The following is a 20,300-nucleotide window of genomic DNA, read 5'->3' as shown; positions in this document are numbered from 1 at the left end:
TGTGTACTGTGAAGAAAAAAAAAAACGAATATTCGTAATTACGAATATATAGCGCTATATTCGCGAAATTCGCGAATTCGCGAATATGCGATATTCGCGAATAATATTCGAATTGCGAATATTCGTGAACAACACTATTTGTTACAGTGTCTCACCCCAGTAGTAAGGAGATTACATGAGGAGGAGGTTTGTTACAGTGTGTTATCAGTGTGTGATCCCAGTAGTAAGGTGATTACATGAGGAGGAGGTTTGTTACAGTGTGTCACCCCAGTAGTAAGGTGATTACATGAGGAGGAGGTTTGTTACTGTGTGTCAACACAGTAGTAAGGTGATTACATGAGGAGGAGGTTTGTTACTGTGTGTCACCCCAGTAGTAAGGTGGGGCGTGTCAATGGGAGGAGTCAAGGCAGCAGCAAAATTAGCTTTTGCCTAGGGTGGCAAAAATCCTTGCACCATCCCTGGATGTAGCAGAGCTGAATTAGTAAATAAGGCTTGTCATTTGATCAAAGTAAGGATACGTTCTGACGAGCGGATCCACATCGTATTTTATGCTGCGGATCCGCCGCCGAAGGACCGCTACAGGGTGCCGTTAGATGTGCCTGTTCGGAGCGGCAATACCCCGCTACGAGCAGACACACTGCTGCGATGTGTGAGTCGCTGTGCATGCGCGGTGTACTCGCACACATCGTGGCCACTCCCCCTGCTCCCTGAGCTAGGCCGAGCGCTGCCACGATGTGCGATTATACTGCGCTTGGCAACTCGCACATCGCAGTGTGTCTGCTCGTAGCAGCGTATTGCCGCTGGGAGCAGGCACATCTAAAGGCACCCTATAGTGGTCCTTCGGCAGCGTATCCGCAGCGAAAAATACGCTGTGGATCTGCTTGTCTGAACGTACCCTAAAAAGATCTCCAAGATGTCTTACATTCAATCCTCTAGAACAGTGATCACCAACCTACAGACCTCCAGATGTTGCAAAACTACAACTCCCAGCATGCCCGGACAGCCAACGGCTGTCCGGGCATGCTGGGAGTTGTAGTTTTGCAACATCTGGAGGTCTGTAGGTTGGTGACCACTGCTCTAGAGAATCACAGGCAATGCATCATGATAGGTACCACCAAGCAACAATTTTAGCTCTGCTACATCTGTACGGTGTGTAAGTTGAGACCTGTAACACCGGAGAGACACTGAGCCGAGACTCACGGTGTTATTTTCATTTGCAATCCCCTTTACCTTACCGAGGAGGACGTTGACCCGATCAAACATGGTCAACTTGAGGGTTCAGCTAATAAAACAGGCAGCTCATAAATATTCCATGTATATTCAGGTAGAATATGTGACTCACAAAGTCCGCGCTGCCGAGTAATGTGCCAAAAAGATAATGGAAAATGTTTAAGATGAACATTTTCCGATTCTTACTTATGAATGTCAATCACTCCGAGCGTCCCGGCTAAGGCCGGAGGGGCTGCGGCTACGGCACAGAGGTAAATGCCCTCAAGTGGTGATAACAAGACACTTCTGCATAGACAGGATGGAGGAATTCATGCTTGGTTACACTTCGAAACCTATATGGACGATACATCACATAAACCTATGGATACTGGATACAGGTTCAAGATTAGATAAATATAGTTTTTTATTTTTTTTTCAGAAACGGCGCCATTCCTGCCTATGGCTTATATGTGTGAATGATCTCTCACGGCTTTTAATGAGCCACCTCCATGGTGCAAATCTATCTATTATTCTCTCCAGTTCAGGGGGCGGGACCAGAGCGGGACTGTTTTCCAGTAGTACACACTGAGGTCCTTCCTCCACTTACTTATCTGGCCAATCAGAACAGAGCACATAGTCCTCTTTGCTATGCTATAAGATAATGCTGGGGAAAGGGCGCAGAACAGGATGGCACTGTGTTGGCCTGAGGTTTGATATAGCGTTGTTCTATAGATAACACATAAAGGGACTAAGGCACTGGTTTTCCAGGATGTTATGCGGGCAGAAATGAAAGAAACAGCCGCAGCACAGCATGGAAAGGGTTATACTAAGTACTTGACTTCTGCTTGTAATGATAATAATTCTTTATTTATATAACGCACACGGATTCCGCAACGCTGTACACTCAAATTGGTCCCTATTGGGACTCACAATCTAAATTCGCCTACCAGGAAACTCACACAAACATGGGGAGAACATACAAACTCAATGCAGATGTTGTTCTTGGTGGGAATTGTACTTAGAATCCCTAAACCACTAACTAACCACTGAGCGATGATGATGATGATGATCACAAGGGAGGGAATTACAATTCAGCTCTATGGACATATATCAGTAGGTACACTTGTATTTACACAATGAACAGCTGCCCTTAGCTTTATACATTGTGAGAGATGAGAGGAAAACCTTGATTTACCTTTGAGCCACAGCATATTCAGGCATTCTCAGGCTCTTTTCCTTTCTCCTTTCTATATATGAAGGTAATCCTTACCCCCACTTCCTGACATTTATTCTGATCTAGTTGTTACTAGAGACAGAATTACCCTAACAACAGGCAATATAACAGGGAATCATATAGCAGGAAAGGGAGACTCCTAGCCAAGACTTTTGAGCAGTTTTTTTATGGGGTCATTTTCGGTTAATTAAGTGATTCACAAATATATTGGGAATCCTGTTGTCTATAGCTTGTGGTAAGTCTTACTCTCACTTTCTGTACTTGGTTCTGAAGTAGTTGTTACTATAATAATATGGTGTTTGGATTTATATTTTTTCAGGATACTTAGGGTATAGGTGTCGGTTTGGCTAGCTCGGTCTTAGGGTATGTTCACACTGAGCAATTTGAGCGCAATTTCCTAGCTTGGAATTGCGCGTCGGAAATTTGCGCTGTGAACATTACGCACTGTGAATGGGTCTTCCTCGGACACGTTCACACTGTGGCATTCCGCCGCTGCAATTACACCTCATTGCCATCAATGGTGACGGCGCAGGGCCGCATGGTCTCCCGATGGAATCTCCGCTCGGGGGATTCTGTGAACGGAGATTTCGATCAAATTAGTCAATGTGAACGTACCCTTTTGTGTTTGGTAGGGAGTGAGCCTCTTCTATACATATCTAGGTGTTACTAGAGACAGAATTCCCCTAACAACAGACAGCAGAGATCATATAGCAGGGAAGGGAGACCCTTAGTGGCCAAGACTTAAGAGCAGTTTTTCCTGGGGTAAGGAGTCCTTTTTGGTTAATAACCCAAATTGGGGATTTTGTTGGTAATGTGGTTAATGACAAATATTGGGTATCACATAAAGCAGCGTTTTCCAAACAGTGTGCCTCCGGCTGTTGCAAAACTACAACTCCAAGCATGATCCAAGCATCCAAGAAGGCTGTCCGGGCATGCTGAGAGTTTTAGTTTTGCAGATTCCCAATTTTTGTTATTAACCAAAAAGGACTCCTTACCCCAGGAAAAACTGCTCTTAAGTCTTGGCCACTAAGGGTCTCCCTTCCCTGCTATATGATCTCTGCTGTCTGTTGTTAGGGGAATTCTGTCTCTAGTAACACCTAGATATGTATAAGAGAGGCTCACTCCCTACCATACACCAAAGGGTACGTTCACATTGACTAATTTGATTGGAATCTCCATTCACACACTGACACAGAGGGACACAGAGGGAAGCTATATTTAATTTACTTTGTTGTACAATGCTTTGTCCTGAAGAATCTTTTCGACACGAAACGACCATTGCCTTACGACGGCCCCCCTTGCTCTGTCCCGTTGCCTTGTGTTACCTGAATACTGCAGATTGGTGAGTGCCACACTTTTCTTTTTTCTTGGATATTTAGTTAAGCTATAGGAGGAAACCCATGTAGGAATATCATGTGAGCCCCAGGTAGCTCCACTAATGGTTCAATTTAGTCATGAAGCCACTTGGTGTTGCGAGCTGTGCTACATCTGTAGAGCGTAGTGTAGACTCTGTGACATCCAGTAAACAGACATTGAGGACCGATATGAATAATCAGTTACGGACAGAAAATCCTTCACTCATCCACACGGTTTGTGACAGAGACGCCGCCGACGCCGCGTGTTACTATTGACGAGACTTAATTGCTCTTTGGCGCTGTTTGATTAATACGTTCAGAGCCATAAATTGTCTTGTTATATTCACTCCGGGGAAAACTCAGGAAAGAAAGTGGTTTTCTTAAAAGTCGAAGAATGACGGCTCTCCGGATGCTGAACGGATCACGTTCTCACCTAAATACCAGCAGAGGTCCACGTGTGAATACCAAAAAATAAAAATAAAGAACAATAAAGTGCTACATTTACATAAAGTTGCCAGAGGGTTTATGCAATAAAGTCAACAAAGTCTTTGGTTATGTTCACACGGCGGAATGTCCGTACAGTATTCTGCCGGAATATTCTGCACAAACGTTCCACTGCAGCAGAGTCCCATTTATTTCAATTGGACTCTGCTGCACTGCGCACATGATGAAATTTCTGTGGTGCATGTTTCTGCAGCGGAAATCCAAATTCCAGCATCCGCAAAAAGCATAGACATGTCTATTTTTCTGCGGATTTTGCTTGGAAATGCATTGCCGTCTATGAGACAGGGCATTTCCAAACGGTCCTAGCGCCCGCCGTAACGTTCAAGAGTGTGGAATGTTCACCTATATTTCCCGGGCGGACATTCCGCACATTTTACTATCCTGTGAACATACTCTCAGGGTGGTGGAATCCCTCTTTAAGTAAAGGGGCAGATCCTGTCATTTCAATGCTATCCTTAAGGGTCAGTATCCTGCACAGTTTTCATAAGCAGGATTTGAAGCTGTGTTTAGTTTAAAGTGATAATCCGGTGGAAATAAAAAAAAATTCAAATCAACTGGTGCCAAAAAGGTAAGCAGATTTGTAAATTTCTCCTATATAAAAATCTTAATCCTTCCAGGACTAATCAGCTGCTCTATGCTCCAGAGGAAGGTGTGTAGTTCTTTCCAGCCTGACCACCGTGCTCTCTGCTGCCACCTCTGTCCGTCGTGTCAGGAACTGTCCAGAGCAGAAGGTTTGCTATGGGTATTTGCTCCTACTCTGGACAGTTCCTGACAGACACAGAGGTATCAGCAGAGAGCACTGTGGTCAGACTGGAAAGAACTACACAATTGAAACACCGTTGTGTAGTTCCAGTCTGACCATAGTGCTCTCTGCTGCTACCTCTGTTCAAGTCAGGAATGGTCTAGAGTAGGAGCAAATCCCCATGTTTCATTTTCTGTCCATTATATGTAGATTCTATTCTGAAAGGTGACTCCAAGACTTACTGCTTGGTAGGACCCCTATAGCTTTTCAGATCTAAAGCGTTGACACCTATCAAATCCACATATGTATAATTGAAGCACAGTTGTGTAATTCTGTCCAGTTTGACCACGGTGCTCTCTGCTGCTACCTATGTCCATGTCAGGAACTTTCTAGAGTAGGAACAAATCCCCATGTATTATTCTCTGTACCTTATGTGTAGATTCTATTCTGATAGGTGACCCTAAAACTTGCTGCTTGGTAGGACCCCCATAGCTTTTCTGATCTAGAGCGGTGACACCTATTGAATCCATATACAGTAACCCTACGATGGCCCCGACATACGATCATTTCAGCATACGATCACTCTCAGAGGCCATCACATGTTGAAGGCAGCATCAGCATACGATGCTTTTGTATGTTGGGGCCATCGCATAAACGGCTATCCGGCAGCCCAGACTGCTTCAGCTGCCACCGGATAGCCGTTTACGGTGCCCCGTGAGCTCCGGTGACGATCACTTACCTGTCCTCGGGGCTCCGGATCGTCCTCTTCGGGATCCCCTGCATTGTCGGCGATCTCCATCGTTGTCATCACGTCGCTGCACACGCCGTCCCGTCATCCAATAGGAGCGGCGTACATAGCGACGTGATGGCGGTGACGGAGAGCGAGGATGCTGGGGGAAGCAGAGGCCTTGCCGGAGCGTTGAGGACACCCCGGGGGCGCGGCGACAGTGATGGAAGGCGACATCCAGGGCAGCGGTGACGGTCCGGAGCGACAGGGACACGCGAGTATAACCTCCAATACCAGTGGTCTTCAACCTGCGGACCTCCAGATGTTGCAAAACTACAACTCCCAGCATGCCCGGACAGCCGTTGGCTGTCCGGGCATGCTGGGTGTTGTAGTTTTGCAGCATCTGGAGGTCTGCAGGTTGTAGACCACTGTCCTATACTTTACATTGCATGGATCCCTCAACATACGATGGTTTCAACAAACGATGGTCCATTTGGAACGGATTACCATCGTATGTTGAGGGACCACTGTATGTATGTATATATATATATATATATATATATATATATATGTATATATATATATATATATATATTAGAAGCACAGTCCTATTTATGTTTTATATGGAGGAATTCAAGAATTGTATGTGCAACATGAGACACATTATTTTATTTCTTGATATCATAGATGGAATAAGAATCCTTGATACAATGTATCGGAATAGTAACACAACAAGCATGTGCTGCAACAGTGAAAGGGTTAGTGGAACAGGAGGGGGGTGTACTGGGATTCCCAGTGAGGGGAGGGAGGGAGAGAAGGAGAGGCGCAGACTATTGCCATTGACTATTGCTTCTTAAATCCTCAGTACGGCATACATCTTCTGAGCTTCTCTTCTCATTGACGGACCCCAGTCTACAGATCCCAGCCTAGAAGGAGGTCGCCCCAGGCTGAGGACCTATCAGGCTCCTTGGTTCAGTTCTTAATAGAATTTTTGTTTTTCTTTTCCTCCCTATTTCCAAAGCAGTCAAGCTGATCCAGAATGAAGTGTGGATCCAGAAGAAGTCAAAGTTCCAGTGGAGGGAGGAGGAGAGGTCTGGGTCACTAAGCAGGTCCCCTCAACATTTTCCACTAGTTACTTGCTAGGACTCGCAATGTGACATCTCGGGATCTTGGACGTCTTCTTGGAGACGCCTTGGAAGAGCCGGAACGCAGATAATGGGAAACTCTCTTTGGCTTTGTCCTCTGGACTTCCAAGAAAGCTGAGACTCAATGAGAAGGACAATCATGACATCTCCTGATATTATGTCTTCTTGGACAAACATGGGCGCCCCGCTGCTGGCAGTATGCTCAGTGCTGCGCCCCACATCTTGATGCTGGGCAGGGTAAGGACCAATTATTATGTATTATAGCGACAGCCAACACATGGTTTGGTCAACTCAAGGGGGAGAACTTCTAGAGAGGATCTTCAGTGTTCAGAATCCAGAAGACATCTCACTTAGGAAGTCTCCAGAGCAGTGGTCTCAAACTGTGGCCCTCCAGGTGTTGCAAAACTTCAACTCCCAGCAGGGAATGCTGGGAGTTGAAATTTTGCAATATCTGGAGGGCCACAGTTTGAGACCACTGCTCTAGACATAGCAGGTAACACTGGTGACCCTATGAGGGGGGTGGAGGGATGTAGGTTCCAGATATGGTCTGAGAATTATCATCATCATCAACTTCATCCTCATCATCAACGTCATCATCATCAACGTCATCATCATCAACTTCATCATCATCATCATCAACTTCATCATCATCATCACCGACTTCATCATCATCATAAACGTTATCATCATCACCACCAACTTCATCATCATCAACTTCATCATCATCATAAACATCATCATCAACAACCCCCCTCAACTTCATCATCATCAACTTCATCATCATCAACTTCATCATCATCATCAACTTTATCACCATCAACTTCGTTATCATCATCATCATCAACTTCATCATCATCAACTTCATCATCATCATCAACTTCATCATCATCATCATCACCAACTTCATCATCATCATCATCAATGTCATCATCATCACCACCAACTTCATCATCATCAACTTCACCATCATCTTCACCAACTTCATCATCATCATAAACGTCATCAACTTCATCATCATCAACTTCATCATCATCAACTTCATCATCATCATCAACTTTATCACCATCAACTTTATTATCATCATCATCATCATCAACTTAATCATCAACTTTATTATCATCTTTATCATCATCAACTTCATTATCATCATAATCTTCATCAACTTCATCATCATCATTAACCTGCAATTGAATATAGGGACATGTCCTGATGATCTCCTCTCAACTTCATCATCATCACTATCATCATTATCAACTTCATCATCATCATCATCATCAAATTCATCATCATCAACTTTATCATTATCATCATCACTGTCATCATCATCAACTTCATCATCATTATCATCATCATCAACCTTGCAATTGAATGTAGGGACATGTCCTGAAGATCTCCTCTCGGTGCGGACTTTATATGATCCATTGTTGTATAATACTGTAGTTACAAGTCTACTATAACAATGAGTGTTGCTTAGAATGATGGCATAAAGACTACATTTTGGATAAAGAAATTGTTGCAAGAATAGCTCGGTTTACCATGATTTTGACAAATCGCAGTAAAAAAAAACCATAACGTTACCATGAAAAAATGTGACGTGTGAACAAAGCCTAAAAAGCGGTCGAATTTAGTTTTGCGTGGGCATGGTAACAGCCAGGGGATGTTTGGGTTGAGATGACAATGGGCGGATACGAAATGATAACGAAAAAGACTATAATGTATCTGGCACTACCGTGTAGATAGTGAGCAACGAGCTGAGTGAACGACTTGTACTGACCGGAGTCCACAGTAGCAGTCTCAGGTGGGGCTCAGAGTGAAACTAGTCCATAGAAATGTAACGTAAAGGAGACCCCCGCGACTCACCGTGCTGCAGCATCTGGGTGCACATCGAAGAAAGGGGGGGCTCCTTTACTTTGATGTGTACCCAGCTGTACCTCTTGGAATAAAGAGAAGTTTGCTGCATCATGGTGAGTCCCCGAGTCTCCTTTTCTTTACGTTACATCAATAGGCGGATACCATTGGCTGCCAAAGTGAATTAAAAAAACTAGTTTTAGCTTCAAAAAACAGCAATATTAAATTCCGGATAACATTTCAAAATTTGTAAAAATTTTTTTTTAAAGGGGGTACTCCTCCCCTAGACATCTTATCCCCTATCCAAAGAATAGGGGATAAGATGTCTGATCGAGGGGGTCCCGCAGTGCGAGCAACGGGGGTTGTGATGTCACGGCCTCGCCCCCTTGTGACATCACGCCACACCCTCTCAATGTAAGTCTATGGGAGGGGGCGTGGCGAACACCACGCCCCCTCCCATAGACTTGCATTGAGGGGGCGTGGCGTGACGCCACGAGGCCGTGATGTCACTACCTATTGCCACCACCAGTCAGCGTTCGGAACAAAGAGTACCCCTTTAAGCCATAAAGGGAATGCAATTTTGAATATTAATAAAAGAAATATAAAATAAACTATACATAAAAATAAATAAAACATTGTAAACCTTAGAAATAATAATACATTACATTTTTTTTAAATGTATTTATACTTTATTTTTTTACCGCAACCCATAATTATTTTTGGGGAATTATTTTTATTATTTTTTAATTAGTTTTTATTGCTACCCACCTATATTTATTTGGAATTTTTACTTATTTATTTCTTGCCCCATTTATTATTATTATATTTAAAAAATGTTATAAGTTTTTTTTTCTGTTATACCCACTTACATTGTTTGGGGCGGGGGGACATTATTATTATTATTATGTATTTATTTAGAATTTTTTTGTTGTTGTTGCTACCCACCTATATTTATGGAATTTTGTTGGAATTTTTAGAGCAATACTAATAGTTATTATTTTTAGAACTTTAGAGACTATTATTATTATTATTGTTGATTTTTTTAATTTTTTTTTTTATTGTTGCTTTCCGCCCCCCCCCCCCCTCCCCCGCCCCTTGAAAAAATCCACATATTAAAGTTCTATCTCTCCATCAGGTCTCATCGCTCACGTTGCCTTCACAATGGTCATCATCCAGTTAACTTCACAGTAACTCCTCCAACTTTATTTTGCAACAATGTTTCTTATTATTATTGTTAGTTTTGTGTTATTATGAAATTCTGTTTTATTTTTCCTATAGAGAAAGCAAATAAAAAAACAAACAATAAAATGTAAAAGTAAATAAAATTTCTGCAGGAATGTGACCATGATCCCCTGTATGATCTCCCCATGATACCTGGTAGGATCTCCCCATGATCCCTGGTAGGATCTCCCCATGATCCCTGGTAGGATCTCCCCATGATCCCTGATATGATCCCCTCATGATCCCTGATATGATCTCCCCATGATCCCTGGTATGTTCTCCCCATGATCCCTGATATGATCTCCCCATGACCCCCGATATGATCTCCTCATGATCCCCGATTTGATCTCCCCATGATCCCTGGTCGAATCTCCCCATGATCCCAGGTAGGATCTCCCCATGATCCCTGATATGATCTTCCCATGATCCTTGATATGATCTCCCCATGATCCCGATAGGATCTCCCCATGATCCCCGGTAGGATCTCCCCATGATCCCCGGTAGAATCTCCCCATGATCCCCTGAAGGATCTCCCCATGATCCCTGGTATGATCTCCCGATGGTTCCCAATAGGATCTCCCCATGATCCCTGGTAGAATCTCCCCATGATCCCCTGAAGGATCTCCCCATGATCCCTGGTATGATCTCCCGATGGTTCCCAATAGGATCTCCCCGTGATCCCCAGTAGGATCTCCCCATGATCCACGGTGAGCTCTCCCCATCATCCCCGATATGATCTCCCCATGATACCCAGTAGGATCTCCCCATGATCCCTGGTAGGATCTCTCCATGATCCACGGTGAGCTTTCCCCATCATCGCCGATATGATCTCCCCATGATACCCAATAGGATCTCCCCATGATACTCGATAGGATCTCCCCATGATCCCCCCATATGATCTCCCATGATACCTGGTATGATCTCCCCATGGTTCCCGACAAGATCTCCCCATGATACCCGGTAGGATTTCCCCATGATCCCCAGTAGGATCTCTCCATAATCCCTGGTGGGCTCCCCCCATGATCCCCGGTAGGATCTCCCCAGGAATCTTCCCTGACTCTGTATCAGCCATCGCTCGGATGTAGTCTGATTAGTAAGTAGCAGTTTAGTGATTTCCCAAGACAGATATCGGAAGACATCAGACTGGTACCCAGATTTTCAGTCGCCTAGCAACAGTGTAAAAGATGTGAGACCCAGCAAAAGTGCCAATGTGGCAGAAGTGATTCAATGTCCCTCATATGTATCAGCTGCAAATTTAATGTATCAAATTATTTCCAGTTTTTTTCTTTCTTACCGTTTTAAGGCTCCTCGCAGAATTAACCCTTGCCCTCCATATAGACTTCAGGTATCAGCACAAAACAATTGCTGACAGGAAGAGGATTCTGGATCTCTAGATCAGTGTTTCATACCTGGTTACAATCTCAGCATTTCATACCTGGTTCACTAGATCAGCGTTTCATACCTGGTTCTCTAGATCAGCGTTTCATACCTGGTTCACTAGATCAGCGTTTCATACCTGGTTCTCTAGATCAGCATTTCATATCTGTTTCTCTAGATCAGCGTTTCCTACCTGGTTCACTAGATCAGCATTTCATACCTGGTTCTCTAGATCAGCATTTCATACCTGGTTCACTAGATCAGCGTTTCATACCTGGTTCTCTAGATCAGCATTTCATATCTGTTTCTCTAGATCAGCGTTTCCTACCTGGTTCACTAGATCAGCATTTCATACCTGGTTCCCTAGATCAGCATTTCAAACCTGGTTCTCTAGAACAGCATTTCATACCTGGTTCTCTAGATCAGCATTTCATACCTGGTTCTCTAGATCAGCATTTCATACCTGGTTCTCTAGATCAGCGTTTCATACCTGGTTCTCTAGATCAGCATTTCATACCTGGTTCACTAGAACAGCGTTTCATACCTGGTTCTCTAGATCAGCGTTTCATACCTGGTTCTCTAGATCAGCATTTCATACATGGTTCACTAGAACAGCGTTTCATACCTGGTTCTCTAGATCAGCATTTCATACCTGGTTATCTACATCAGCGTTTCATACCTGGTTCTCTAGATCAGCGTTTCATACCTGGTTCTCTAGATCAGCGTTTCATACCTGGTTGTTTAGATCAGCATTTCATACCTGCTTATTTAGATCAGCGTTTCATTTATGGTTATCTACATCAGCGTTTCATTTATGGTTCTCTAGATCAGCATTTCATACCTGGTTACAATCTCAGCATTTCCTACCTGGTTCTCTAGATCAGCATTTCATACCTGGTTCTCTAGATCAGCATTTCATACCTGGTTATTTAGATCAGCGTTTCATACCTGGTTCTCTAGATCAGTGTTTCATACCTGGTTCTCTAGATCAGCGTTTCATACCTGGTTCACTAGAACAGCGTTTCATACCTGTTCTCTAGATCAAAGTTTCATACCTGGTTATCTAGATCAGTGTTTCATTTATGGTTCTCTAGATCAGCATTTCATACCTGGTTCTCTAGATCAGCGTTTCATACCTGGTTACAATCTCAGCGTTTCATACCTGGTTCTCTAGATCAGCGTTTCATACCTGGTTCTCTAGATCAGAGTTTCATACCTGGTTACAATTTCAGCGTTTCATATCTGGTTTTCTAGTTCAGCGTTTCATACCTGGTTCTCTAGATCAGCTTTTAATACCTGGTTCTCTAGATCAGCGTTTAATACCTCGTTCTCTAGATCAGAGTTTTATACCTGGTTCTCTAGATCAGCGTTTCATACCTGGTTCTCTAGATCAGCGTTTCATACCTGGTTCTCTAGATCAGCGTTTCATACCTGGTTCTCTAGATCAGCGTTTCATACCTGGTTCTCTAGATCAGCGTTTCATACCTGGTTCTCTAGATCAGCGTTTCATACCTGGTTCTCTACATCAGAGTTTCATACCTGGTTCTCTACATCAGAGTTTCATACCTGGTTACAATCTCAGCGTTTCATACCTGGTTCTCTAGATCAGCATTTCATACCTGGTTCTCTAGATCAGCGTTTCATACCTGGTTCTCTACATCAGAGTTTCATACCTGGTTCTTTAGATCAGCATTTCATACCTGGTTCTCTAGATCAGCGTTTCATACCTGGTTCTCTAGATCAGCGTTTCATATCTGGTTCTCTAGATCAGCGTTTCATACCTGGTTCTTTAGATCAACGTTTCATATCTGGTTCTCTAGATCAGTGTTTCATACCTGTTTCTCTCCCTGGATCTGTATTTTGTAAAGTTCCAGATATTTTAAGTAGAGTCATATTCATATTCAGTCCTTGTCCACAATGTGACACAATTCTTTACAAATAACAATAGTAATTCTTATTATAACATGCAAATAGATGCTCATACACTTATGGATACGCACACACATACACTATATGTAAATGTTACAGTCATCACATGAATCTATAATACACAGGCATTTATACAGAACGTATACAGTCATGTCTTTGCACATACATACACAGGCTTATAAGTATTCATACATATGTACATTCATGCAGATAAGCAGTGATGCATGCACATGCATATAGACAGTATATAGACATATATAGACAGTAAGGATACTAAGACATTAACATATACATACAGGCCCTTATACATTAATCACATGGTAGGAATACACTTACTCAGATAGATGCTTATACTGTATCAGATGTATTTTTACATACAGCCATACACAAACATACATGCACATAAAGACTAAGCAATAGTGCCAGCAGTGCTATACTAAATAGACACATATACAACATATCAAGGGATTTGTGCAGTCATATACAGTGGTCCCTCAAGTTACAATATTAATTGGTTCCAGGACGACCATTGTATGTTGAATCCATTGTATGTTGAGACCATAAATCTATGGAAACCTGGGAATTGGTTCTGAAACCCCAAAATGTCATCCGAAAATAGGAAAAAGTGAGGATTAAAGAAAAATAAGTAGATAACTAATACAGATAAAGGAAGTCCTTATATATAAAAGTAAGAAAGATCTGCTGTGAGCTGTAAATCACTGTCTATTTCAGTGTTTGCCAAACAGGGTGCCTCCAGCTGTTGCAAAACTACAACTCCCAGCATGCCCGGACAGCCTTCGGCTGCTGGGAGTTGTAGTTTTGCTAACAGCTGGAGGCACCCTCTTTGGGAAACACTGGTCTATGTTGAGGAAAGGAGCTTCTTCAGGGTCCTGCACAGAACACGCAATGTCCTAAAAAAAAGTTAAATGGAGCCGCCCCCACCTGGTGTCCAAATGGGATGCTAATTCTGGCACAGGTAAAGAGTACAGAGCATGTAATACCTCCCCGTACTGTAAGGGGCGCTACCAGACACCAGTCAGTGCATGCACTTCAGTAATACAGGTAAAGAGTACAGAGCATGTAATACCTCCCTGTACTGTAGGAGGCGCTACCAGACACAAGTCACTGCATGCACTTCAGTAATACAGGTAACATGTAATACCTCCCTGTACTGTAGGGGGCGCTACCAGACACCAGTCAGTGCATGCACTTCAGTGATACAGGTAAAGAGTACAGAACATGTAATACCTCCCTGTACTGTAGGGGGCGCTACCAGACACCAGTCAGTGCATGCACTTCAGTAATACAGTAGTACAGAACATGTAATACCTCCCTGTACTGTAGGGGGCGCTACCAGACACCAGTCAGTGCATACACTTTAGGAATACGGGGGTTTTACCAGTGAACTGTCCATTCTGATTGGTCGGTTCTTCCGGTCATTGACACGTTTCACAGATTCCATAGTATTGTATGTTGAGTCTGGTTTTAAGTTACAATAGTCCAAAAAAGACCATTGTATGTTTAAACTATTGTATGTTGAGGCCATTGTAAGTTGAGGGATCACTGTATATGTATTTATTATGTATAAAATTCATATATATATATATATATATACTTATGCAATATAAACACTGATACACATGCAAAGATACCTAAAGAAAGATGCTCACACATTTATATATACATCCACTCATACGTACACACATAAACAGGAATACAAACACTTATGTAGTACATGGACACTCATACACACACACATGTATGCAGATACTCATACTATTACACATTTGTTTACAGACATTCATACATATTCAGATAAGAGAGTATCACGTCACTACGCATGCCGCTCCTATTGGATGACGGGACGGCGTGTGCAGCGACGTGATGGCGACGAAGGAGAGCGCCGACGATGCAGGGGATCCCGAAGAGGACGCGCTGGAGCCCCGAGGACAGGTAAGTGGTCGTCAGCGGACCACATGGGGCACCATAAACGGCTATCCGGTGGCAGCTGAAGCAGTCTGCGCTGCCGGATAGCCGTTTATGCGATGGCCCCGACATACAAAAGCATCGTATGTTGAAATGATCGTATGTCGGGGCCATCGTAGGTCGGGGGGGGGGTCAACACCCAGCATGCTGGGAGTTGTAGTTTTGCAACATCTGGAGGTCCGCGGGTTGAAGACCACTGGTATTGGAGGTTATACTCACGTGTCCCCGCCGCTCCGGACCGTCACCGCTCGTCACCGCTGCCCTGGATGTCGCCCTCCATCGCTGTCGCCGCGTCCCCAAGGTGTCCCCGACGCTCCGGCAAGGCCTCTGCTTCCCCGGCATCCTCGCTCTTCGTCGCCGCCATCACGTCGCTTCGCACACCGCTCCTATTGGATGATGGGACGGCGTGCGCAGCAACGTGATGACGACGATGGAGAGCGCTGGCGATGCAGCGGAGCTCAAAGAGGACGCGCCGGAGCCCCGAGGACAGGTAAGTGATCGTCAGCGGACCACACAGGGCACCGTAAACGGCTATGCGGTGGCAGCTGAAGCAGTCTGCGCTGCCGGATAGCCGTTTATGCGATGGCCCCAACATACAAAAGCATCGTATGTTGATGCTGCCTTCAACATGTGATGGCCTCTGAGAGTGATCGTATGTTGAAATGATCGTATGTCGGGGCCATCGTAGGTCGGGGGGTCACTGTACATTCATACATTCACACATTTACAGACAAATACTATAACTTGCAGTTGTATAGTCATACATACACATGTAAACAGTATACCCTCATACATAAAGACATATAGACATACAGACAGATACTCAAACATATACAGATACATACAGATACTTATACTTTCACATGCATTTATACAGTCATTAATATATCTAAATAGAGTGCAAATAATGGTACAGATAATGCCCCCCCCCCCTTGGTGTCCCGCATAGTATGAGGGAGTAGGTGAGTGTGTTTGGGAAAAATGGTTAGGAATATTGGGTGGTGGGGAGTAGGAAATTCCCTTCCATTTGGTAGAAGCCCTCAGTAGGTAGGTAATTTCCCCTCCCCTATCAGGTAATGCCCCTAGTAGGTAGGTAGGGAATCCCCCCTATAAGGTAGAAGCCCCTGATAGGTAATTAATGCTTCCAGTAGGTAGTGCCCCCAGGTGGGTTATCCTCCCAGTAGGTAGTGTCTTCAGGTGGGTAATGCCCCCAGTAGGTAGTGCCCCCAGATGGGTAATTCCCTAGTAGGTAGTGCCCCCAAGTGGGTAATGCCCCAGTAGGTAGTGCCCCCGGTGGGTAATTCCCTAGTAGGTAGTGCCCCCAAGTGGGTAATGCCCCAGTAGGTAGTGCCCCCGGTGGGTAATTCCCTAGTAGGTAGTGCCCCCAAGTGGGTAATGCCCCAGTAGGTAGTGCCCTCGGTGGGTAATTCCCTAGTAGGTAGTGCCCCCGGTGGGTAATGCCCTCAGTAGGTAGTGCCCCCAGGTGGGTAATTCCCTAGTAGGTAGTGCCCCCGGTGGGTAATGCCCTCAGTAGGTAGTGTCTTCAGGTGGGTAATTCCCCAGTAGGTAGTGCCCCCGGTGGGTAATTCCCCAGTAGGTAGTGACCCACTCACTTTTCGGGACTTCTCTGGCAGGCTGTGTGATGAAATGATATCATCATATGGCCTGTAGTATAAGGCTGCGCCCCTGATTGTATATTACATAGACATTTGCGTAATGTAAGTACAGGAGGCAGAGATCGACGTTAAAACAGCGTTTACAGCTTCTATGCAAGTGCTGCTGGTAAGGAGGCGCAGTGGGAGTGGGCAGCAAGTTATGCTGAACAATGACTGTACTCCCCTGGTGGTGGCCCTGACGGGACTATCCTCATATGGTTATTCTCCAGTTACATCATCAGGGTTTCCCTATGCCGGGTCATGCAGATCTGTAGTGCTCCTCCCTGCCATCCTGCGGAGCTCCCTCTAAAGTAATGGTTCTGACGACAGCCACACGACCGATCTGTAGGGGGCACCGGAGGAGGAGAGGGAGGACGTCCCTGCATTTCTGCCTCAGGAAGCTCCAGACATAAATGGACATAAATGGAGAGCAACCATTTAACTGATACGTTTTTACAGGTTCCTGTTGTATTACATTAAACCATACAATGATACAGTATACAGTGACCCCCCGACCTACGATGGCCCCGACATACGATCATTTCAACATACGATGCTTTTGTATGTCGGGGCCATCGCATAAACGGCTATCCGGCAGCTCAGACTGCTTCAGCTGCCACCAGATAGCCGTATACGGTGCCCCGTGTGGTCCGCTGACGATCACTTACCTGTCCTCGGGGCTCCGGCGCGTCCTCTTCGGGATCCCCTGCACCGTCGGCGCTCTCCATCATCATCACGTCGCTGCACACGCCGTCCCGTCATCCAATAGGAGCGGCGTGCGTAGCGACGTGATGGCGGCGACGGAGAGCGAGGATTCCGGGGAAGCAGAGGCCTTGCCGGAGCATCGGGGACGCGGCAACAGCGATGGAGGGCGACATCCAGGGCAGCGGTGACGAGTGGTGACGGTCCGGAGCGGCGGGGACACGTGAGTATAACCTCCAGTACTAGTGGTCTTCAACCTGCGGACCTCCAGATGTTGCAAAACTACAACTCCCAGCATGCCCGGACAGCCAACGGCTGTCCGGGCATGCTGGGTGTTGTAGTTTTGCAACATCTGGAGGTCCGCATGTTGTAGACCACTGTCCTATACTTTACATTGCACGGATCCCTCAACATACGATGGTTTCAACAAACGATGGTCCATTTGGAACGGATTACCATCGTATGTTGAGGGACCACTATATATATATATTGCGATATTACGCAAATACATGGACGAATATTTGTCCGCAAAATCCACATATTCGCTATGTTCGTTCACTTTTTTTCATTCGAAAATCGTAATGAAATTCGTATAGTGCGCATGCTCGATCATATCTTTAAACTAACTAACACTATACCCTATACTAGAACCCATCAGCTAAACTGACCTACCCTATAACCTACCCTATATTACACTATCAGTTCAGAATATAATTTTATTTGCTTTGAAGAAAAAAAGCGCAGCACAGACAGTGTTCTATCTCCTCTCACAACCTCATGAAACTGCAAAAAAAAAAAAAAAACGCTAATGGGAGGAATCTCATATAGTGAAGGGATGGGTAGCGTTCCTATTGGTTGCTAGGGATGTTGCTAACCTCTGACAACTGTATTTGCATCATTCTCATTGGCTGACAAGCTAAAAGAAGGGCGGGATCAGTGTCCTCTGGAAGTGCCGATATTCGCGAATTTTCGCGTATTTGCATATACTAAATACTCGTGCTCCACACCGACACCGCAAGCTGGAAGCTGGGAGGGGTGATCACTTTTTTATTTTTTTACACTGCACATATCATTGTTGTGATGTGTGCTAAGAAGAAAAAAAACGAATGTTCGTCATTACGAATATATAGCGCTTTATTCTAAATATTCACTAAATTGCGAAGTGCGAATATTCGTGATAATAATTTGCATTTCAAATATTTGCGCTCAACACTAATATATATATATATATATATATATATATATATATATATATATATACCAGGACAGGGGCAAAATATGCACTGTGAACTTAGCCTTAGTAATAATAGTAGTAATTGTGGTGTTAGTTGTAGTAGTGGATAAGTGCAAGATAATGCACCTGGGGCGTAAAAACCCTCGGGCAGAATATACAATATGTGACACAGTCCTGACCTCAGTATCTGAGGAAAGGGATTTAGGAGAAATTATTTCAGAAGACTTAAAGGTAGGAAGACAATGAAATAGAGCAGCAGGAAACGCTAGCAGAGTGCTTGGAGGTATAGGGAGAGATATAAGCAGTAGAAAGAGAGAAGTGCTCATGGATTTATAGGGAGAGGTATAAGCAGTAGAAAGAGAGAAGTGCTCATGGATCTATAGGGAGAGGTATAAGCAGTAGAAAGAGAGAAGTGCTCATGGATGTATAGGGAGAGATATAAGCAGTAGAAAGAGAGAAGTGCTCATGGATTTATAGGGAGAGGTATAAGCAGTAGAAAGAGAGAAGTGCTCATGGATCTATAGGGAGAGGTATAAGCAGTAGAAAGAGAGAAGTGCTCATGGATGTATAGGGAGAGGTATAAGCAGTAGAGGGAAGTGCTCATGGATGTATAGGGAGAGGTATAAGAAGTAGAGAGAGACGTGCTCATGGATGTATAGGGAGAGGTATAAGCAGTAGAGAGAAGTGCTCATGGATGTATAGGGAGAGGTATAAGCAGTAGAGAGAAGTGCTCATGGGTGTATAGGGAGAGGTATAAGCAGTAGAGAGAAGTGCTCATGGATGTATAGGGAGAGGTATAAGCAGTAGAGGGAAGTGCTCATGGATGTATAGGGAGAGGTATAAGAAGTAGAGAGAGAAGTGCTCATGGATGTATAGGGAGAGGTATAAGCAGTAGAGAGAAGTGCTCATGGATGTATAGGGAGAGGTATAAGCAGTAGAAAGAGAGAAGTGCTCATGGATCTATAGGGAGAGGTATAAGCAGTAGAAAGAGAGAAGTGCTCATGGATGTATAGGGAGAGGTATACGCAGTAGAGGGAAGTGCTCATAAATGTATAGGGAAAGGTATAAGAAGTAGAGAGAGAAGTGCTCATGGATGTATAGGGAGAGGTATAAGCAGTAGAGAGAAGTGCCCATGGATGTATAGGGAGAGGTATAAGCAGTAGAAAGAGAGAAGTGCTCATGGATCTATAGGGAGAGGTATAAGCAGTAGAAAGAGAGAAGTGCTCATGGATGTATAGGGAGAGGTATAAGCAGTAGAGGGAAGTGCTCATGGATGTATAGGGAGAGGTATAAGAAGTAGAGAGAGAAGTGCTCATGGATGTATAGGGAGAGGTATAAGCAGTAGAGAGAAGTGCTCATGGATGTATAGGGAGAGGTATAAGCAGTAGAGAGAAGTGCTCATGGGTGTATAGGGAGAGGTATAAGCAGTAGA

General features: G+C 44.3%; 1 protein-coding gene across 1 annotated transcript in view; it reads left to right on the top strand.

Moving 5' to 3' along the window:
• The first annotated feature begins 6,629 nt into the window (after positions 1–6,629).
• The window catches only part of TUNAR (TCL1 upstream neural differentiation-associated RNA), a 35,139-nt gene continuing 21,468 nt past the window's right edge, over positions 6,630–20,300 (top strand). Inside the window, exon 1 of the mRNA XM_056545933.1 lies at positions 6,630–7,153. Within this exon, the coding sequence (XP_056401908.1) occupies positions 7,115–7,153 (39 nt within the window). The 5' untranslated portion in view covers positions 6,630–7,114. The remainder of the gene's footprint in view (positions 7,154–20,300) is intronic.

The sequence above is a fragment of the Hyla sarda genome, chromosome 11, assembly GCF_029499605.1.
Source record: "Hyla sarda isolate aHylSar1 chromosome 11, aHylSar1.hap1, whole genome shotgun sequence".
Lineage (NCBI taxonomy): Eukaryota > Metazoa > Chordata > Amphibia > Anura > Hylidae > Hyla > Hyla sarda.
Note: the sequence above shows the minus strand (reverse complement) of the source record. Positions and strands in the feature narration are given on the sequence as shown.